This window comes from Bos taurus, chromosome 2, assembly GCF_002263795.3.
Source record: "Bos taurus isolate L1 Dominette 01449 registration number 42190680 breed Hereford chromosome 2, ARS-UCD2.0, whole genome shotgun sequence".
Classification (NCBI taxonomy): Eukaryota; Metazoa; Chordata; class Mammalia; order Artiodactyla; family Bovidae; genus Bos; species Bos taurus.
The window spans coordinates 104,441,846-104,465,076 of NC_037329.1; the positions used below are offsets into that span (position 1 = coordinate 104,441,846).

Sequence of the window (23,231 nt, forward strand, 5' to 3'; positions counted from 1 at the left end):
AGAATCCACCTGCAATGCAGGAGACTGCTGTTCAATTCCTGGGTCAGGAAGATCCACTGGAGAAGGGATAGGCTACCCACTCCAGTATTCATGGGCTTCCCTTGTGGCTCAGATGGTAAAGAATCTGCTTGCAATGTGGAAGACCTGAATTCAATCCCTGGGTCGGGAAGATCCCCTGGAGGAGGGCATGGCAACCCACTCCAGTATTCTTGCCTGGAGAATCCCCATGGACAGAGGAGCCCGGCGGGCTACAGTCCATGGGGTCGCAAAGAGTCAGACACAGCTGAGCAACTAAGCACAGCACGTTGTCCCTGTTTGTAGTCTTCTCTAGATTATTACCACCCTGCCCCCTGTGGCCCCTGTCTTCCTTCTCGGGGGAGAGGTCTCTCATGAACAGGTAGCCCCCACCCAAGCAGCGGTGTGGCTTCCTGTGATATGCGACGGCAGTTTAACCGCCACCCTGGGAGGTGTGCTGTGCTGTATCCTGACCTTGTCCACTTCAGTTTCGCTATAGCACAAAGAGGCCGCCTGCTGCTTGCCGATGACATGGGCCTGGGGAAGACCATCCAAGCCATCTGCATAGCGGCCTATTACCGGAAGGAGTGGCCCCTCCTGGTGGTGGTGCCGTCATCTGTGCGCTTCACCTGGGAGCAGGTCAGTTCTCCTGGCGTCATCACGTTAACAAGGACGGTTTTCCTCAGAGGCAGAGTCACCACATGACTGTTCGGGGGCAGGACCCAGGGAAGCTCCGAGGCTTTGTGTCAGCTGAGGGCGAGAAGGGAGATGAGATGGCCTCCTGAGGTCAGGCTCCTGGCCTTCAGGAACACTCCAAGCTCCAACTCACCTGCGTCTGTTACAGATGCTTCCTGAGTGCCTCTGGTGTCCCTGCTGACAACACCTTTCACTTAGGTTTCAGAATAGTTTTACTCCCTTTATTTCCCTTAATCCTTAAGTAGCCATGTGCAATAGACACGAGATGTTAACCCCACTCACAGATGAGAAAACTGCCCCTCAAAGAGGCTAAGCACCACGCTTACTGCTAGTGAGGGGCGGTTCCGGGACCTTGAGGTCACACCTCCTAACTGGGGGCTCGGGATTTTACACCCAGTAGCAGGTGGTGTGGGTAGGAGGTGCTCTGTCTGCTGGGCAACTTTTTGGCTGAAGAACCTGGCACGACTGTTGTGTTGTCTCTCAGCCATGAGCTTGTCTAGCATAAACCCAGGGATCAGAGTGGTCCTGTGAAATGAATAAAACTCTCCATAAGCAGACGCGGTGAGGAAGGAAGACGTGGTTCATTGTCCGTAGCTTTCCCCAGCTTCATGCTACTCGGGGGCAGCTGTCGGCTTCTTCAGGCTATGGCCGTTCATAGGGACAGGGGTAAGACAAATAAATGCAGGAGGGTGGGGAGGGGGCAGACCGAGTGTACCTGCAGGGGGCGCTAACCTTGGTCCACCTGGAGAGAGTCAGTGATGGCTTGGCGGGGGTCCCAGCTGGCGGCTGCCGGGCCAGAGCCTCACTTGGGTTTTGTTCTCTCCTGTCACACCCAGGCCTTCTGTCGGTGGCTGCCGTCTCTGAACCCATTAGACATCAACGTCGTGGTAACCGGGAAGGACCGCCTGACAGATGGCTTGGTCAACATTGTCAGTTTTGATCTTCTGAGCAAGTTAGAAAAGCAGCTAAAACCCCCATTTAAAGTTGTCATCATTGTAAGTGACTCGACAAAGTCTTTCAGTACTTCCTCCCTGGGTAAAGGCTCCCTGAAAGCTCCACGAATGTCCACATCTGTAACTTCATGGAGCCTCCCTAGGTTTCTAGAAGAGAAATCACTGGCTTCATTTTGTGAGGAACTGGTATTTCATTTCTCTCAAATATCAATTCTCAGTCCTGGCTATATATTAGGATCTTCTGGGGGCTTTTTGGAAAATGGTGATCTGCTGGGTCTGTGCTGGGGGTTTCCAGCCCGCCTCCTCTCCCCACGGGGGGTCACGATGGAGCCCGAGGACCCCAGACAGCCCAGAACTCCAGGAACTACAGCCTGGACAGCACGGGCCTGCGCCTTCATCTGCTGCCCTCTTTGTCGGCATGACCCAGGCGTGCAGTTCAAACAGCTAATAGATTTTCTTTCAGCCGATGTAAAGATGTTCCCTCCCACCACAAACACATACACACAAAAGCACTCATTACCCTTTTTTAGAGAAGCTTTCAGAGTCTTGCTCCCAGATGTGACGGTATGTCTTGTAGTTGCCACTTGCCCTCTTCTAACTCCTCTCACGCTCCAGAAGGAAAGTCTGGAGAGGCTGGTCTCCTCTCCAGCACTCTGTGTCCACAAGACTCACAGATATAACCCTGAAAAGGTGTGAGTCTCTCCCATCCCCGCCCACATCCGGTCAGCTCCTAGCCCAAGTCCAGGTAACAGACGGTCCGTGGTGGAGCGTGCGATGGATGAATTCCAATGTAAGTGTATCCTCACTTCTCCTCTTGGCAGAACAGGCGACCCCAATGCCTCCAGGTGACATGAAAGGGTCTTTATGCGAACATGTGACTGGAAAACTGCCAGTGGTATTTCCCTCCTCTAAAAATAGGATTCTCTGTCGAGAGTGGCTCCCCAGACCTTGCTGCTTGTGTTGTCAAGCGCACATCTCATCTAGAGAGAGCGAAAGGGAAGGGCTCTTAGAAAGCTCTTGGTGAGCCTCTGAGCCATAAGGCTGCAGTGGAGGCTCTGCCTCAGGTTTCCCAGCAGCAGGTTGACTGCAAGGGAGCCACCTTCATCCATTTGCTCAGCCAACTAGAGGGTCATCCCTGCGCAGGGCCATGCACTGCTGCGGGTAGGGAGGGAGGAGGTCAGCCTCTGGCCTCCAGGGAGCCATAGCCCAGCAGGACAGACAGAAGCACACGCAGATCGTCACAATCCATCCCAGTGCCTTCAGAGACGTGGGAGCCAAGGAGGTACTCAGGGAGGGGAAGGAGACTGCACACGCTGGACAGCAGCACCAGGCGCTAGCACGGGGCACACCCAGGTCCTCAGCACACTGGTTAGTGGGAGGTGTGTCTTAGAAACCAGCAAAGAGATTTGTTCAGTGCAGCCAGTGAGGTGGGCAGGGCAGGGCAGGGGCATCGCCAGCCCCACTTTGCAGGTGGAAAACTGTCCCTGAGAGATGAAGCGGCTTGCCTACAACATTGCGGAGAAGATGCCAGAGCCTGGTCATTAGCCACGCCCACAGCCGTCTCCCTGAACAAGAAGGGCGATGATGTGCCAGGGTCAAGCTTGACGTGGGCTCTCTCTCTGTCCATGCAGGGTTTGGCCGTGTCTACTTATGTGACTGTTTCTTTACAGGATGAATCCCACTTCCTCAAAAACATTAAGACTGCCCGCTGTCGCGCAGCTATGCCCCTCCTCAAGGTGAGTGCTGCCAAGGGCAGACTTGGCGCCTGAGCCCACGGGGTGCTGAGATGCCCTGTGTTTTGTTTGGCTGGACAGGGGTCCAAGGGGAACAGGGGCTGCAAGTCTGGGGCTGCAGGCCATGGGCATGACTTATCATTGACTCAGGGCGTCTCTACTTGGGACTTCGGTCCCAGATTCACTCTTCTTCCTAACGTGCTGCTGAGGAGCTAGTGGTCAGTGTAGTTGTCTGTCATACATGAAGACCTGTTGAAGGTCACGGGTCGGGTCAGGATTCACTCCGGACCCTCCTTGGGGGCCTCCTGGACAAGGCAGAGCTACAGCCTCCAGCAGTGTCTCGTCTTAAACTATTGAGGAGGACCTGCCTGTCTGCTCAGTGGTTTGTGGGGCAGAGCTCTTGGGGTGCTGGGAACCAAGGGCAACCAGTTATTCAGACTCAGAACTAAGTGTGAGTATCAACTGGGTATTGTGGGTATCAGCCACAAAGCTGAGACCTGCTTTATAATAATTAATATTAATCTGTAATAATAATATTAATAAGATGATACCATTTTCTGGGGCCATCCTAAGGCTGATTTGTTAACAGAAAGGTCAGCTGTCCACACGCTTTTCTGGGGGGGTCTGCACCTGTGCTGAGCGCTTTGACTGCATGAGTCCTGGCTTCCAAGCAGAAGGTGTGTGTGTGTTGTATGTGTGCACAGTGCAGCTTTGAATCTGTGCAGAAGCATTCTATTCTGACCTGCCGTATAAGGGCCATGTTGCGTGTGTCACACACTTTGGTGTCTTTTTTGGTGTGTTCCAGTCCCTCCACTCCCAACAGGGGGAAAGCCCTACATTTCCTTCCATTTTTTTGTAGTGAGCTTTTTCCTCCTTTAGGAGAAAAATATTGTACAATTGGAAAAGTAGTCTTTTTCCTCATAACAAGGTGAAAATATCTCACAGATGACTCTGGAGCAATCTCCTTTGATTTGTATGAACTGAGCAAACAAAAGTGCCTGTTTTATCTTGGGTTCTAGTAAAGCGGTCTTTGGGTTGCAGTATCATTTTAAAAATGCAGCTTTTATTGCCTTAAGCTTTATTGTACTAAGCTGGAGAAAACTAATATGCTAAATGTTGGTGAAACTTACTAGCACTTGAACATTTTTTCTGACTGCCCACAAAACACACTCAAGTATCTACTCATTTCAAGTTTGCTTTGCATTCAGAGTAACTGGTAACATGATACATCTTCCAAAGCAGGATCGTATTTGCTCTAGACTTAAAAGTACTTTACGTAAAAGCTTCATTCTCTGCTCACGTTACCTATAAATGTTTATAGGTTGAGAGCCCTTTCTGCACACACATAAATGAAATGTTTTCCCCAGAGTGGTGACCCTTGTTTTGGGAGGTTTTAATATGTTTTCTTTTGAAAAATGTTAATAGACTTTGGTACCGTGGTTTCAATATTACAGCCATAACTAAAATTAAATCTGTACCCTTGATTGTGTAGACAAAAGAAACTGCACAGTAGGTAGATGCTATCATTAAAGATATAGTAGGAAAGCTTCTTAGCAACTGTCTTGTTAATGTACTCATCGCCTGGCAGGCAAGCCGGACTTAAATATTGGTTTCTGAAATATGTGCTTCTAAGCCAGACCTTTTAAACAGTGTTAGTATTTTTCATATCTTGGGTATATTTCAAAGTGACACATTTAAAACAAATTTTTAACTGTGAACTAGTATATATTACTCTGGATTTACCGTAGAACTTGGGTGAATTAATGTATCAAAACAGGACCCGTGAATATAGCCTGTTCATGGGTGTCTCAAAACCATTGTCATCCATAACATTGACTTTGCATGGTGCTAGACTGTTGGCATCTTTGAGTAGGGGTGGAGGATGAGGCATCCTGTGTTAATTCTGTTGATCAGACCTGTCATCTCTCTGCTGTATTTTCATCTAGATCACTGTTCGTCGACCTTGGCACTGTTGACATTTTGGGCTGGGCAATTCCTTGTTGTCCACAGGGCCGTCCTAGGCATTGTATTAATAGGATGTTTAACAGCATCCCTGGCCTGTACCCACTAAGTGCCGCTGGTACCCCCAGTTGTGACAACCGGAGTTATCTCCAGATACGGCCAAGGGTCCCAGGTGGCATGTGTGGCACCTGAAAGTTGCTCAGTCGTGTCCGACTCTGCGACCCCATGGACAGAGGAGCCTTCCAGGAATTCTCTAGGCCAGAATACTGGAGTGGGTAGCCTTTCTCTTCTCCAGGGGATCTTCCCAACCCAGGGACCGAACCCAGGTCTCCCACATTGCAGGCAGATTCTTTACCAGCTGAGCCACCAGGGAAGCCCGGGTGCAGGAGGAGGGGAATTACACTTCCCCATTTCCCTTGAGAACCATTGATCTAGATGCTCTAAGGAAACGAGTCAAGCTAGGTATTTTTGGAATAAGAAGAGAGTTGGGAAGAAGTAAAATAATGCCTTTGAAAAGCCACATAAGGGCCTAATTTAATACCACTTGACTATTCCCCTCACTCCACTCGTGGATCTCTTAGAACTACATTCTGTTAATTAGTATGTCAAGATTTTCAGCAGATGTTCGTGATGAGGTAATTAGGTTACATCCCACTGTCTGAGACAGCTAGGCCAGAGCATCTGGGTTCCGTGGATGGAAACAGCAGCTGCGTGCAGAGGATGTGCTGTAGGAAATTGGTGTCATTGTACCCTGGGAAAGGTGGCATCTTTCTTTCCCTATGGCACTGTTTTCCCGGGCTGCTAAACAAAGTGGTTCTGTTTTCATTTCCTGTTGACCCTTGAACAACGTGGAGGTTAGTCCGCCTTTAACTTGCTTATAGTTAGTTGGCCCTCCGTATCTGTGGTTCCCCCACATCCTCAGATTCATCCGTGTGGTTGAATTTTCAACCTGCTGTTGAAAAATATCTGCTTAAGTGGAACTGTACAGGTCACACCCATGGTGTTCAGTTGTGTGAAAGCAAGCAAGACAGAAAGCTATATGGGACAAAACTGAAACTAAAATCATCTTGAGACTTCCCCGGTGATCCAGTGGTTAAGACCAAGCTTCCACTGTCAGAGGGTGGGGATTTGCGGGGGCGGGGTGGGGGTCAATCCCTGGTTGGGCAACTAGAATCCTGAATGCTGCATGGCATGGCCACAAAAAAAAAAAAAGAAAAATAGAATAACCTTTCATCCCTCCCAACACAGAAAACTTCTGTTAACAGTTTGGTTATTTTTCTGACATGTCAGTTGTAGGACAAGATCGTTTTTAATGGCTTATATGTGGTATGGTTGCATCCCATAACTTAACCCTTAGCGTGGGACACTGTTTAGCTGTTATAAATAATTCTGCAAGTGAACACCATCTGTATATTCATAGCTTGTATACCTTGTCCTCTTAGGACAAATTCCTACATTCGGAATTTCTGGGTAGTGATTTTACCTTCTGACAGCTGCCTCTGAAATTCAGTCTGGCCATGCATCACCATCTTCACTCTCGTTTAGCCCAAATCATCACACGGTCTTTTTCCTCCTCGTGACCTCAGCCCTGAAGGGTGTCAGACTTTTCCCTGTTGAGCTGTGAGGTGTGTGTTTGAGTTTTCTTTAGTGGTGTTTTATTTATAGTGCTTTTTATTGTTAAACCAGTTAGATTATTTCTGTAGAGAAAGAATCCCACCATCCTTCCTAATAAACAGGTGTTTCTCTTTCTGTGTGAGTAGAGTCCTTTCATCTCTGTTGATTGGCTAGACCAGATGAGACTAGTGATCTACGGTGTATGAGCTTTTTCTTTTCCTTTTTCATTAAAGCTGTTTCACCAGATGGCATATGCAAATAGTACAAAGGAGTGTACACTGAAAAATAACTTGTGCTCACCTTGAATCCCCAGTCCCTTGGTTTAGTTCTAAACATTGGTCTGTGCCCACATCAGGACATTATGTGTGTTTCCTATCTCCCTCCCTAGAGTATTCTACCACTGTTTTTTACCTTTCTTTTTCCTCTTGATGATGTGTCTTGGTAATCATTCCATTTCATTACTGATGACAGGATCTCATTCTCACAAGTAGTTTTCTGCTGCATAAATCTGTCGTAAAGTGTATCATTCGTTCCCTTTTGGTGGATTTGTAGCCAAGCTCTGGGTGTTATATGCAGTACTACATACATGCTAAGTTGCTTCAGTCGTGTCTGACTCTCTGCGACCCCATGGACTGTAGTCCACCAGGCTCCTCTGTCCATGAGATTCTCCAGGCAAGAATACTGGAGTGGGTTGCCATGCCCTCCAGGGGATATTTCTGACCCAGGGATCAAACCCGAGTCTCTTAATGTCTCCTGCATTGGCAGTCACATTCTTTACCACTAGTGCCACCTGGGAAACCCTATAAAAACACTCTTTCAGAGCAAGTGAAGTGTGTTAGTCTCTCATTTGTGTCCACTCTTTGTGACCCTATGGACCATAGCTTGCCAGGTCCCTCTGTCCATGGAATTCTCCGCTTAAGAATACTGGCATGGGTAGCCATTTCCTTCTCCAGGGGATCTGTCTGACTCGGATCGAACCCGGGTCTCCTGTACTGTGGGCAGATTCTTTACTGTCTGAGCCACCAGGAAAGCCCTGTGGCCATCTTTTCATTGTGATATAAAAGCAGGGAGTAGGAAACTCAGCCTCTCTGCGTTCTGAAGAGATGGCTCTTTGCCTCTTCAGGTCAGAGAGGGAGTGGTGTCAGCTGGAGGGCCTGCTCTCTCCCCCAGGGTGGTCAGGCCATCTGCAGAAGGAATCCCCTGCTTGTAAGAATCATCTAACTTCTCTTGACACTAAAGAGAAATCTTTTTTTTTTTTTTTTTTTGCGTTATTCCACTGTGGGTTTCTTGGGTTCAGTAAGAGTTAACTCAAGGCATTCAGTTCACTGTGGATTGGTGTAGCTGTATGCATTTCTGCTTTCCTAAACGGGACATTCCGGAGGTGGAGGGTGACATCCACACCTTGAGCAGCCGGGCGTGATTAACGGCCTTACGTGTGACGGCGATGACAGTGACCGTGTTGGGGCTGAGCGGTTTAAATCATTCCATAGTAGACGAGACGCCCTGTTGGCTTCTTTTCAAAGCTGGCCTTTTTCGTTTTCCATAATGCTGCCTCTGCTTTTTAACACCCACAAGCATCCATCTTCATCGGTCCCATCACGCCCTATAGGGTCTGGACAGTATATGGGAAGGCTGACTCCATAGTAACTCTGGCCTGTTACTCCCTGGCAGAGAACCCTGGAGTTAATTTCCATCAGCTAATCTGTGAGCTGCTACCCAGACTCCATCCCCAGGCTATAGCAGCGGTGATGCCAGTGATGTGGGGAATAGGTTCGGGATGATGAGCTGATTTGCTCTTACTGATAAGACTTTTCATTTCTCCCGTCTCACTGAAATAGTCTTGAGCCAAGGCAAGCTATGCCACAGGCGTCATTCAAGAAGCTCCTTGTTATTTTAATGAATCTACATCAAACCTTGCAGGAAATTAGAAGGCCTGGGTAATTGAACTGTGGAAAATTATAGCTGGAGAAATTCATAGCTCTCCTGTCATAATGGAATTAGGTATCGGTGGTTGCTCAGAGGGCAGAAGTGCATCTTGAGAAAGGTATATATTGTATATTTATAAAGAATCATCTTTCTTCCCTCTGTTGTACCTTTATTTATTTATTTTTATGAGGCCGTGTATCCATCTGAAAACCTAATTTCCTCCCCTGGGTGATTGACTGCATGCAATTGCCTTATGCTGCCGTCATTAACTCAAGGTTACAGTGGTTAGCAAGCTGTTTCTAGACAACTGAGCCCCACTGTAGGGTCCCTTCCCAGAGCTGAAATGGATTTTACCTCCAGTGATTTTTGACCATTCTGCGTTCTAATCCGGTGGGGAGTGTCTCCTTTTTTTTTTTTTCCCTCACCCTCTTTCTCATCTGAGTAAGAAGTAGGATTTGGGGTCTGATCTCCTTGGGTCAGGTGGATGTCAGGGTAATGAGGAATCTGAAGCCTGTCATTGGAATCGACCAACTGTTTAGACCCATCCTGCCTTTGGCTGAGCAGCCTGCTGCAGGCCTGGACTGCATTTAGGGAAGATGGATCCAGGTCCCACCTTTTAAAGTCCTTATTGACTGCAAAACGAACTTGAGCCAGGGATATCCAGGCTCAAAGCATTGTGCAGCTGGGTTAGTGACACTTTTTTTTGTTGTTTTTTCTATTTTTCCTCTAAAGAAAATCAAATAGAGGCTTAACACACAGGCCATCGCGGATTTTTCCTCCTGGGAGTGAGAAAGGGCTGGTCCTAGGCACCACTGTCTGATCACAGGTTCTGCTTGGATGTCAGAAATCCATCCTGGAAAAAGTTCAGAGCTGCTGCAGTCTCCCATGTTTCCTCTTCCAGTGCTGGATTCCTCATGTTTACTCTGCCGTCCCTAGGACACTGGTTAGCCTCCTTGTGAATGTTTTTCAGCATACAGTGGATACCCACTGAGTGCTTACTTTGTGCTAGCCACTGTGCTGCAGAAAATCAAGGTGAACCCAGCTCAGTCCTTGATCTCAAGAAGCTTGCCGTCTAGTTGAGGGAGTCAGGCAAGATAGAACTCAGTGCAAGGGGCTAAGTGCTTAAATAGACGTGGACCGAGGGCTCGGCCAAGGCAGCGTGGAAGATGACGCCCAGCCTCTTAAGGGGTCCAACCATGACGTTCTTGGAGCACACGTGCTCCTTCTCTCTGATGGTGGTACCTTCGCCTAGAGTTCCCAGGCTGATGCCACACAGAGCCCTGGCGTGACGCCAGTCTTAGTGAGTTTGGAATCTAGATCCTTGGGTCTAAGACGAGTGAACTTGGGAAGCACCAACGGTCAGAATGTCAGGAAGCAAAGGTCTTCCTTCCTGCGGGATTCCATGGAATATACTGTTCCGGGGCCATCGGCTCCAGCTCCTAGTGAGAGGGTGCTGGGCGCGTGCCCTGTATGTCCTGTGTGTGCCTCAGCGTCTTTGGCTCTTTGTGTTCTAGGTTGCCAAGAGGGTGATCTTACTGTCAGGCACACCAGCAATGTCCCGGCCGGCGGAGCTCTACACGCAGATCCTCGCCGTCAGGCCGACCTTCTTCCCTCAGTTCCATGCCTTTGGACTTCGCTACTGTGGCGCCAAGCGGGTATTTATTCTCCGTTCCCTCTCTTCCCCACCCACCCTTCACCCTGATTGTCACACTTTCCTTTTTTATTTTATAATTTTTTTAACACCAAAAAAACAGTTTGTATTGGGGTCTAGCCAATTAACAATGTCATGATAGTTTCAGGTGGACAGTGAAGGGACTCAGTCACACATATGCATGTATCCATTCTCCCCAAAACCCCGCCTCCCATCCAGGCTGCCACATAACACTGAGCAGGGTTCCATGTGCTATGCAACAGGTTTTTGTTGGTTATCCATTTTAAATACAACAGTCACACTTTCCTTCTTGTTCCTTCTTTTCCGCCATGGCGTGGTCAGAAGGGACCGGCCATGGAGCTGGATTCAGATTTTAGCTCCGCTTCACCTCTCACTCTGACCTTGGAGTGTCCTCTATGGTAAGACAAGAGCAGCCCCTCCTAGTTCTAATGCTCGATAGTATTTTCTGGTAAAGCGACCAGTGGGCGGTGCGCAGGTGCCTGGAGCTCCGAGAGCCTGCAGCTCTTGCCCGACTGGAGGACACTGAGGTGAGCTTAGATGAAGCCAAGGGCCCCCCTGCTTGGTGCATGGAAGACAGAGGATGCCTTTGAACAGGTGGAGTGGGGGGCGTGGTCTCAGGCTGCCCTGGTGGGCTTGCAGCAGTGCGCCTTGGCTCGTAGATGTTGACTCATGATGGTGAACTGTGTCTGGTCCGCAGGCCAGAAGCCTCTGACCTACCGATTATTTGTCTGTGAATACAGAGCCAGAGGAGCGGCTGCCCCTGGAGCTGCAGTTCACAGAGCCGCAGTCCACATAGCCTCTCTTCTCCAAAAAGGGCAGAGCAAACCTTATAGACACAAATGCTATCATGATTTCTAAAACCTCAATTTTTTTTTTAAATTGAAGAAAAAAATTAATGTTGTGGGAAATAAAAGAGTGAAAAAAACAGTTAGATGCCAAACTTCCCCCTTTACTGTCTGAGCCACCAAGGAAGCCCTCAGACTTCCCCCTTAGTTAATTACTCATTCTCATGCCGGCTTCTTTCTTGCGGGTGGTGCCCCTGTCACAGAGGCTCTAGCTCAACTCAAAAGCCTTGTTACTTCAGACCTCAAGGATTGCTGTTTGGTGACCAAATCACAAATATGCCAAGCTGCTGTTTGCATGGCTGGCCCTGACACTTTGGAGAAGTGGCTGCCCCCCACACCACCTGAGAGAGAAGAGCCTTGCTGTACAAGTTCATGACATAAAAAAGATCATCTGCCTTATTTTAAAATACTTCCTGAAAAGAAAAAAGCTTTCCAAGTACTTTAAAAATATCCACTTATATTCAAAGTACTTATCGTGTAACTTGTGGAGCCTGGCAAATTTAATTGCACACCATTTTTAGCTGGTCACTGAGGCAAGAAATTTCTGTCCTTGAACGTATTTAAAGCTGTACACTTCTTTAACTAAGTTTCCCTGTGGATCAGTCCAAATTAGATTGGACACGGTTGTCTTGATCATTCAAAGCTCCCACGTGTGATTTATACCTCTGTCCTCTTTGCAAGTGATCCACTTTCTGCAAAGGATTTTCTCCTCCTCTACAGTCTGGTCCCTGATGGTGTCTTGTTGAGCCAGGGGTGGTAAGAGCTAGAAGCAGAGCTCATTGCCTTTACCACCACAGCATCCCTCCCTGTGTTCCTGGCCACCATCTTTGCAGTCCTTCACATCCTCAAATTCACCCTTTGCCTCCTCCTTGCTGCCCCAGCACCCGAGAAAACAAAGTTAGTACCTTCCCCATCTTTGTATCCTTCCTTCCACTTAGACCAATGTATTCTTCCTTCCACTTAGCCCAATGCCTGCTGCCTGATAAGTTTTCAGTAAAAGCTTGCTGAAGTGTAGTTTTTCCATATATTAAAACCTTTGGTATTATCAGGTTTTAACCTGCAAGATTAAGAGCTGATAATATTAGAATGTTGGAGCATGATACCTAAATTAATTATGATATCCATTTGTTCCTGGCATGATTTTTATATAATGTAGCCAGTAGGCCAGATCTACTTTTTTTTTTAATTGTGGCCAGATTCTTGCAATAAAAGAAGCCACTGAAGAGAATGCCCCATACTGAGCTCATTTTCCACCCCATGGTGTGAATGCATTTGCTGAGAACTTCCAGTTGATTTTAGAGCATTTTTTTTTAAAAAGAAAGAAGCAGTTTTTGATCATTTTATTTCTCTACCTTTGGCTGTCTCTTCCTGTCTCTAGTTTAGCAAAGCACACCTGCCACATCTCCACCGTTATTCTAGGTCCACTGGCCCTTGAAAATGAGCAAGCCTAGCCCCTGCCCACGGCGGTTCACAGTACAGGGTGGGGTGAGGCATGAGGGAAAATGAGCAGCTGAAACCCTAAGGCAGCAGGCACCCCGGCTCCCTCATTTTCTACAAGACCGTAGAAGTCAGTCCTATTTCTGGTAAGATTGTTAGCAAAGGGCAGGGTTTTTAATTGGTAACGTCCCCTCCAGCTGTATGGCAGCAAGTAGGCATCTCACTCGCCGCTGCCTGTGAGCTGCTGGATGAAGGAACCATTTTTATGAAGGACGGCCTGGGTGCTCTAAAACCCACCTCTGGTTTCAACCAGATGTGGCTGCACCTGTGGTCTGGTTCTCCCCTTCTGCCCCCACCACTGTGGCCACTGTGATGGCATCCACCAGGTTGTGCTTGGTGAAACCCACACTGGGGAAGAACAGCTTTGTAAATAAATCCCTGCTAACCCCATCAAATAAAGATATCACAGCATCGTCTATTACCTTGGGCAGTGGACTCTGGGAGAAGCCCTGAGGAAGAGTCTTTCAAGCTCATTTGATGCATAGGAAGAGCCTGACAAGCTGAATATCTCGTTTGTTCTTTTTTTTTTTTAATATTTATTTATTTGGTTAAGTCAGGTCTTAGCTGCAGCATCTAGTTTCCTAACCAGGGATCAAACCCAGGCCTTTAGCTTTGGATGCAAGGAGTCTTAGCCACTGGACCACCAGGGGAGTCCCTCTCGCTTGTTCTTGAATGTAACGGGCACCAAACCACTTGACATCTTCCCTTTGCTGCTAGAAAGCTTAAAACCAAATTGTGGGATGCCATGATACACATTTTTGGTTCACCTCATTTCCAACTTTGTTTCTTCCTGTTCCCTTCCTATTTTTCATTTGATTTCCTGGAGGTTTGATTTATCCCTCAAAGCCAATTGAAGTTCTTTGAACAAGGCCAGGGGAAGAGAGCCTTGTGAGGAAGTTGTCCCTGGGGGTCACTGCCCTGTCCCCAGGTCCTGAGGAGTTTCACAGGCTGTGTCTTGGTTCTGCCTCCACAGCAGCCCTGGGGATGGGACTACTCGGGCTCCTCCAACCTGGGGGAGCTGAAGCTCCTGCTAGAGGAGGCGGTCATGCTGCGACGCCTCAAGGGTGATGTCCTCTCCCAGCTCCCAGCCAAGCAGCGCAAGATGGTGGTGGTCGCCCCAGGCCAGATCAACGCCAGGACCAGAGCCGCCCTGGATGCCGCCGCCAAGGAGATGACCACCAAGGACAAAACTGTGAGTCGGGGCAGCAGATGGGGATTTGGAAGTCCACGTGGGCACTGCCGTTCCTTCCCAGGAGGGGCACCCTGGGGGTGACCAGAGTCCCCTGCTGTTGTCTTTCTGCAACCTTTCCCTACCTCCCAAGGCCAGGATGGTGAGCCTGCTTCATTTCTCAGCCTATCTAGTCTGCTTCCCAAATCTCTCATGAGTTTTCAGCTTTCTCCTTGGGTAGATCACTGTTGATGGACAGTCATAAAAATAAACCCCAGGGGAACGACAGGATGGTGATACATATTCTGAATGCTTCTAAGAAAGTTGGAATTTGCATTCAGTGTATTTTGAGGGTACCTCTGTGTAGTCACAGTTGTTAGAAATTAGTCCTAAGGGTATTTGGTGTACATGTTAACCCTCGAACCATCCCATGTCACTTGCTTTAGTCAAAGTAACAAGTTAACATTTATATAACAGAGTTTTCAAACCTTCTTACCCTTCAGTCCTTATTACAGTCATTTGTGGTTGGCAGGAAGTTGGCACCTCCATTTTATTGAAAGGGAAACTGAAGTTCACAGAGATTGGGATTCGACCAAGGTCTCACACCTACTCCATGGCAGAGCTGATGCTGTACGCAAGGCTGTTAGCTCTGTATTTTAGGGCTCTCTCCACTACGGTGGCTTTATCTTTTCAAAACACTTTCATTTCCTATCTGCCTTTGGTGTCACACTGTGCTAAGTGCTATAAAGTAATCTGTACCAGCTCCGTTTTTGTCCTCATGGCATAAAAACCTTGCAATTTTCATTCCCAAGAAAATAGCAGTCATTGACATTTTTTGACATTATCATAAAGCATTATCTGGGCTTGGTATTACCCTGTATACAGAAACTTAGATCTAAATGAGATACCAGCCTCCTGGAAGAGTAAAAAATAAATAAAATGACAAGAGACAGAATGTGTGATTCTTTTTTTTTAATGTTATCTTCCCATGTGATGAGCAAAACTGGCTAGTAGCTTTTAAGAAACCGTGTAGGATTTTGCACTGATATTAATACCTTATCCAGCTGTGTTTAATTTATGCTATATTATACACAATAATCTGGGTGGCCTGGAGGAAATGAGCAGGCATAATCTCTTTGCTGTGGAATTTTCAAATAAGGTTCCATAACATCACTGTGGACATACAGACCAGTGGTTCTCAAATTATATTTCCGCGGAACTACCAGAAGAACTAAGGTGTTCTGTTGCTAGAATCAGTGTCAGTGGCCTTTTCCATTCATTGAGATAAAAACTCAATGAATGGAAATTTTTTCTCAATTTTAAGCTTTTTCTTAAACCTTTCTTAAGCGATTAACAAGTCTGCTAACTTTTGCCCATCAGTGAAATCTACCAAACAGGAAAACCAATGAACATGTATAGCATATATATACTATTAATGGAAAAAATTCAGATACATGTTATTTTTAAATGCAAAGGTATGAATGTTTATAGAATGCTTTATGAAGTGTTTCAGTTCCTTGTATGTGTGGTGGAAGAGAGTCTATCAGTATTTCATGGGAGTTTCCAGAGAACAGCCTTCCCTACACCAGTTCACCTCTCGAACCAGATGGAGAACAGCCAGTGTAGACAACTGACAAGCAGTCAGTGGGGATTTGAATTGAGGACGAAAGTCATTTTAAGTGGTCAGGAGGCAACTGTCAATTGTGCAGAATAGCCAAAAAAAAAGTATGGGAATCTTGAACTTAGTGCAGCAAGGTTTGAAAGGATTTTAAACTTTAGGCCAATGTGCACGGTTAGGTGAGTGGCACTTTATGATTTCAGGTGTAACCTGCATGTTTGATTTCTGAATTAATAGGGGATGATGTGAAATTGACTAGGCTGAGCCATGGAAATCAGGAATATTGGATGTTTATAACTCCCCGTGGCTATGCAGGTCCCTTAAATTCTTTGGGATTTGTTGGTATTTTCTTCCCTGAAAAGGGAAGCCACAACCTGCCTCCTGGGCTTGGTGCTGGAAAAGTGCAAAGGGTTGGTGGCGGTTGCTCTGAATCCCACCTGTTGTGTGATTGTTGTCACTGCTTCTTCACCCCAGAGTCTTCAAGCTATTTTTCAGATTGTGGAAAAAAAACCCTAAATTGCACTGTAATTCTTCAAGAATCCAGTGGAGAAGAGCCCTTGAGCCCTTCTCAGCACAGTGCTTGAGAATTGCTCTGTGCTTCCTTGGTGTCTTGGGAAATTTAAGTCTGTCTTTAAGAGAGAGAAATTGAATAGATAAAGACTGCCTTCAGCATGGTGCTAAAATACTGTGTTCTTTTTGATAGGATAAATTCTTGAAAAATGTTGTTTTCTTTTGTCTTCTTTAATGTAAATTCATTTTTTATAATGGAAAATCCAAGTAGCAAATGAATTTATGAGCATGAGCCTTTAGAACATTAGAACCTTTCTTACCATAAAGCCACAGATTTAATGCGTTGCAAACCATGGATCCAGCTGGGAGCAGTCCATCCCCCACTCAACCCAGGAAATAGAACCAGTGTCTGTGGGGGCTTGGACCAGATGGCCATCAACGTGCCTTCCAAGCCCTGACTGCCTGTGAAACCCTGAATTGAAAGAGTTAAACTGGAGAATCATGGTTTTGTGTGTTGAGTCTGTGAATCTGCAGAAAGGACCCCACCACCCCCATTTTTAATAGTGACTCTGCAGCCCCAAGTTTCCCTGTGATTTTACACATTATGGTGGTTCAAGCAAAGCACGGCTAACCTGTCAAAAAGCGGTTCTTTCTTTGTTCCCTCACACCTTCCCATCCAGAGGACGACATTTTTTGAAAAGCTTTAAATCACAGAAGCCAAGGTGAAGCAGCCAATTTATAAAACATAACGTACAGCGAAAGCTTTTTCTCATTTTCAGCCGAAATAATAGATAGCTTTTCACCAGCTAAGAAAAGCTGACTCTAATCATCCTTTGTCTAAAGCCGTTTTTTGATCAGCAAGACTAGGAGCAGAAAAATGGAACTGGTTCACGCAGACTTCCTGGGGATGGTATCAGCTCACCTTTCTGCTGTTTGACAATCCATTCAAATTCCCACACAGAAATTCAGAACCCCAATGGATCTAATTTAATAAAAGTCTAAGAGGCAGGAACAAAGAATGCGGGTTATTTAAAATTTCCCAGTCCAGGGCTGGCAAAAGAAGTAAGATAGTTATTGGGCTAATATTATGTCTACTCAGTTTGGGGAGCTTCTTTTTTTTTTAAAAGATAAACTATTGATTTCTCCTACATTAAAAATACAGCAGATATCTACTGTATAAAGTCTGATCAAGAAAAGTGCTTATAATATGTGGGCTTCCCTGGTGGCTCAGACGGTAAAGCGTCTGTTTACAATGCGGGAGACCCGGGTTCGATCCCTGGGTTGGGAAAATCCCCTGGAGAAGGAAATGGCAATCCACTCCAGTACTATTGCCTGGAAAATCCCATGGACAGAGGAGCTTGGTAGGCTACAGTCCACAGGGTCGTATTTATTAAATGTTTTTTATCACTATATGATAAAAAATAAATTGACCCATCTTTTGATAATTTTGACATGTATCATTTGGGTATTTTCTTCTATTAAATCTATGTGTATTTTGCTTTAAAATATTTATTATTTATATATCAATATACATAGAACTTATGTACATAATAAGCAGCGTATATATTTTATTTTTTTATTTTTAATTGGAGGAGGTGGTTGTTGTCATTCAGTCACTAAGTCATGTCCAACTGTTTGTAACCCCTGGACTGCAGCATGCCAGGCTTACCAATTGGAAGATAATTGCTTTATAATGTATTGGTTCCTGCCACACAAAAGCATGAATCAGCCATAAGTATACATATATATCCCCTCCCTCTTGTGCCTCCCTCCCACCCCTATCCCACCCCTCTAAATTGTCAGAGAAGACAGGGTTGAGCTCTTTGTGTTATATACCAACTTTCCACTAGCTATCCATTTTACACATGGTAATGTATGTATTTCAGTGCTACTGTTCAGTTCATCCCACCCTCTCCTTCCCCCACTGTGTCTACAAGTTCATTCTCTATGTCTGTCTCTGTTCCTGCCCTGCAAATAGATTCATCAGTACCATTTTTCTAGATTCCGTATGTATCCATTAATATATGATATTGCAACATACATGTTTTAAAAGCAGAATTCGGATCTTATAAGCATACATCAAGTAGGGGAGAAAGCAAGTTACAAAACTATATCTGTGCACTTTTCAGTGTTGTTGTATGTTCTTTTAAAACATAGTATTTGAAGACTGGTTTTCCCCAATGGCTCAGCAGTAAAGAACCCACCTGTTCAATGCAGGAGATGCAGGTTCGGTCCCTGGGATGGGAACATCCCCTGGAGAAGGAAATGGCAACCACTCCAGTATCTTTACCTGGGAAACAGAGGAGCCTGGCAGGCTACAGTCCATGTGGTCGCAAAAGTGTTGGACATGACTGAGCAACTAAATAACAACAATAATTTGAACACTGCAGAATATTTTCTCACATGTCTGTATAATAATTTTGTCAGTCTTTGTTGTTGGACATTTAAGTTATTTCCGTTTTTCACTATTCTAAATGACACTACACTGAAAAGGCGGTTTACATCTGAATTTGTGTACCTCCATTTCTATCCTGAAGATAAATGTTAAGGATTGAGTTGCTGTATCATAGGATAGGGAGTCCCTGGTGGCTTAGACAGTAAAGAAATCTGCCCGCAGCGCAGGAGGCCTGGGTTCAATCCCTGGGTCAGGACCATCCCCTGGAGGAGGGCATGGTAACCCATACCACTATTCTTGCCTGATAAGTCCATGGACAGTGGAGCCTGACAGGCTACAGTCCATGGGGTTACAAAGAGTCGGACACTACTGAGTGACTTACACACACACATCACAGGATATGGGCATATTTTGAAGACTTTTGCTACATACTGACCAAAAGGGTTAGCCCAGAATACCATCCCCTTGCTGCTGCTGCTGCTAAGCCCCTAGCCATGTGTAATAAGGATGTTTTCTCACACCCACATCGTCTCTGGGCATGTTAAATCTCCGGGCAAGGTTTCTGAAAGTGCTTTTTTACCATTTCTCCATCTGTTTTGCCCTCTCCTTTTCTAATAGCAGATGTGGAGTAAGTGTGGGTGTGGGGAAGGATCTGACAAGAGTCTCTGAAGGGACCCAGGAGTTTATTTTGTGGATTGAGTGGGGTGCAGTCTGCTCAAGGCATGCACACTGCCGGTGAGGTCACCAGATGGGAGCCTGACACTGTCCCGTCAGCATGTCCTTCCAGGGACACGTTTGGTTGGAGAGCCTCACCTGCTGCCAGGGACCCTTTGAGGGACACGAGTGGACCCCATGTGAGCTTATGGGCCACACACGGAAAGTTGGGTGTGTGTCTGGAGCCTCATCAGAGTCCTGACCACGCCCAAGGCTGAGAAACAAGGCACACGCACCCGCCCCCCCCCCCGCCGCCCCGACACACACACACATACGCACACACAGAACCACATGTTCACCACGAGTTCCTAGGAAGTTTGAGTTGTTAAACTGAACTGCTGCCACAAAATAGGAGCAACAGTGGCCACCACCATGACACCCATGTATAAAATGAAATGGACCTGCTACCCCGTCAGTACCCCCATGGATTCCTGTGGCTCTTGGGTCTTTTTCTTGTTTCTCGTCAAGACCTAGACGAGAGATGCTGTTTAAAGCCAAACAACGATTTTGACCAGGTAGCTTTTCCTCTCGTCTTGTGGTGTCCGTCATTTAAGGTATGTCCCACTGTGGCTGCTTCTCTGAGTTGTAATGAGTTCAGGGCCATGGGTGTTATTACTGGCTGGGCCATCTCTTTGTCCCATGAGGGAGCTGCCGTGTCAGTCACTGGCCTCACAGGGCCCAGGCCCAAACTGTGGGAGCATCTGTAAACCCACACTGGAACGGGATGGTGGCTCTACCAAGGCTGGTAAGAGTACCTGTCATCTCTGGGAGCCCAGGAGCGATGGTAAATGTTCTCTCATATTATTATGAAACTATTTATGCACCTCCTGTGTTAGCATTCCTTAGTGGGATTTATTTAGATGCAAACACTAAAGAAAATATGGTTTCTTCTCAAGGGAAGTCAGTTGCCTGATGGGGAGACAGGGCAGAAACACATGAATAAAAGTATTGAGATAGTATTTGAATACAGTGTGTCAATTGGAATTGATTCAGCACGTCTTAGAGGTGAGCTCAGTCAGTTGAGTATGGACAAAACTTGGCAGGAGGAAAGGACTAGGGGAACGTCTTGGACCAGTGTCACATGTAAGTTGTCACCAGACTGCAATACCTGTAGTAAACAGGTGTGCTTAGCAAGGCTGCCTTTCAGCTGAGCACCTGAACTTGGTATGGTTGTTGAGGTACCACCTGAGATGTCCTTCCAAAGAGCTCGTATGTTCCTTGCCTTGTTGGATTCTCACGACAGCTCTCAAAGGCTGACGGAGGAGCTATAACGCCGTGTCTCCCAGGGTCCAGACAGTTGCCACAGCGTGGCTAAAGCAAGCAGATAAGTCAGGGACTCTTGGCTCTGCCACATGATACTGGGACCTATAAAGCTCGTGGTGGCAATAATTACATCAGTCTATTACAGAGTTCTCAGAGTGGGAGACTTTAAACTCTCCCTTTCTCTTTCCACAGAAGCAGCAGCAAAAAGAAGCCCTCATTCTCTTCTTCAACAGAACAGCTGAAGCTAAAATTCCATCTATCATGTAAGTGGTCACCAAGTGTCACTCCTCTCTCTCTCTTTTTTAAAAAGAAACACCTGTTACCTTAGTCCATCAGGATGGCTTTATTGTTCTGTAAGAAATGATTGTGTTAGTCACTCAGTCATATCCGACTCTTTGTGACCCCATGGACTGTAGCCCACCAGGTTCCTCCGTCCATGGAATTCTCCAGACAAGAATACTAGAATGGGTAGCCATTCCCTTCTCCAGGGAATCTTCCTGACTCAGGAATTGAACCCGGGTCTCCTGCATTTCAGGCAGACTCTTTATCATCTGAGACTTGAATCCTAATTGCCTTGAATATACATTTTAAGGCACCACAGCCTCATGGCTCAGGAGGCATAAGTGGCCCTGTAGCTGGAACACCTCCTGGATGTGACTGAGGTCCCTGAGTGATCATGTCTTAACTCAAGTGAAGTGGAGCTGTGGCCACTTCCAAGGAGGGCAGAATAACCCAAACACTGAAGCGAACTGTTCCTCTTCCGAGAACTGTGCTCACTTGCCTGTAGGAGGAAATTAGGGGTTTCATAGAAGACTTAGAAGCTGCCTTTCATAGAGTCTCTAGTCTTCTCCAAAGACATGATTCAGCCATCATTTACCTAAATAAGAAAGAAAGTGAATGTCAGGGTTTGTTCAAAAGATACGGGCAAGTGGCTGTTGTCACACTTGAGTCTCCTTCCGCCTTTTAAACTAAAGCTGAAGTGATGAATTCTGTCCTTAAAATTATTCAGTGACTTGAAAAAAATTGTCTGCTTTTGCTAAAGAAAGAAACCCCCACTGCTTTTCACATATCCCTGTGATAGAAGCTTGAAGCGAGTCTAACGACTTGGAGCTTGCCTAATTGTTATTGTTTAACATTCGTATGAGACTCCGGCAGGATAACAGTCCAAGTGATTAGGTTACAATGAAAGGAATTCAGCGTGGGTTAAACTGAGCCACGCAGCCTCCCCGGCCCCTCACTCAGCCCCTGCATCGCCCAGCCTCCCTGGCCTCTCCCTCTGCATCCTCATATGTGGTTGGAGAGTGAGTTCACCTCATTGTTCCAATTGCAGGCTCTCCACATGGACCACTGAGTGTTGGGCAGCCCTCCTTCACCCTCTGGCTACTACCCTTTTCATTTATGATACTGCTATGGGACTAATGAACTCCAGGTGTGGTTTTTGTAGCCTGAAAACTTTTCTCTCAGACACCAGCCGGAATTGCCCCCACCAACCCATTTCTCATGTGCCCTGGATAACAGATGGCAAGGGTGTCAGCCCTTCCTTTGCTCTCTCAGCTTGTGACAGGGTCCCTTGAGTGCTGGCTCAGAGCCACCCATTCCCCCTAGGAATTTAAATCTAGCTATTTTTCCATCTTGTAAAGAAACTTTGGTTATACCTTGACTTAGTATGGTTATGCTGCTATAATAAAACTATCATAGGCCATGTGCCTGAACAAACTTGTATTTCTCACAGTCCTAGAGGCTAGGAAGTCCAAATTCAAGGTGCTGGCAGATTCAGTCTGGTGAGAGTGCTCTTCCTGGCTTGTAGACAGCAGTCTTCCTGCTGTGTCCTCCCTTGCAGAAGGGGCACGGGTACTCTTGGGGCTCTCTTTTGTAAGAACACTGGCTCCATCTCCTCCCATAGGCCCCAACTCCCAATACCCCCAACTCCCAATACCGTCACATTGTGTGTGTGCTAAGTCTCTTCAGTCCATTTCTTTGACCCTGTGAACTGTAGCCCACCAGGCTCCTTTGTCCATGGGATTCTCCTGGCAAGAATACTGGAGTGGGTGGCCATTTCCATCTCCAGGGGATCTTCCTGACCCAAGTATCGAACCCTCATCTCTTGCGTCTCCTGCATTGGTAGGCAGGTTCTTTACCATTAGGGCCACCTGGGAAGCCCGAACCATCACACTGCGGGTTAGGATTTCAACGTATGAGCTAGTGGGCAGGGACACAAACATTCAGTCCCTAACATATCTTATACATACTTTTTCAAAATCCTATGATAAATTATATAGTGATTGATAGTTTCCAACAGTTCTGACATCTATTAACTCATGTCACATTTACAGCCTCTTCGTGAGATCAGTAGAATAAGTTAAAATGTAGAAACTGAGTAAATCTCATGTAAATCTTTAAACTTCAGAATCAAACAGCTAGTAAGTAGAAATTAGATTATAAATCTTAAAACTCCAATTTCCTCTGATAGTTGCTTTTCTTTCTTTCCTTCTTTTCTTTTTTCTTATTTGCTGTTGTTGGTTTTCATTTTAATGGACATATTTCAATATAAAGCCAAGGTTATTGTGGTTGGCAAATATTTCCAGCCTGGTAGCCTAGGGACTGAGGAAGGCAGAGCAGCAGTGCCATGTCTGAGACGCAGAGGGGAGAA

At 46.4% G+C, this 23,231-nt stretch overlaps 1 protein-coding gene across 3 annotated transcripts in view; it reads left to right on the plus strand.

Annotated features, from left to right (window-relative positions):
* The window catches only part of SMARCAL1 (SWI/SNF related, matrix associated, actin dependent regulator of chromatin, subfamily a like 1), a 53,729-nt gene that overhangs the window by 21,310 nt on the left and 9,188 nt on the right, over positions 1-23,231 (plus strand). For 2 of the 3 annotated variants that reach the window (NM_001434869.1, NM_176666.2), the window contains exons 8-13: positions 504-654; positions 1,548-1,706; positions 3,335-3,400; positions 10,414-10,554; positions 13,887-14,105; positions 20,774-20,844. In NM_001434869.1, coding sequence (NP_001421798.1) covers positions 504-654; positions 1,548-1,706; positions 3,335-3,400; positions 10,414-10,554; positions 13,887-14,105; positions 20,774-20,844 — 807 coding nt within the window. The remainder of the gene's footprint in view (positions 1-503; positions 655-1,547; positions 1,707-3,334; positions 3,401-10,413; positions 10,555-13,886; positions 14,106-20,773; positions 20,845-23,231) is intronic. The other variant, NM_001434870.1, reaches the window with a different exon arrangement.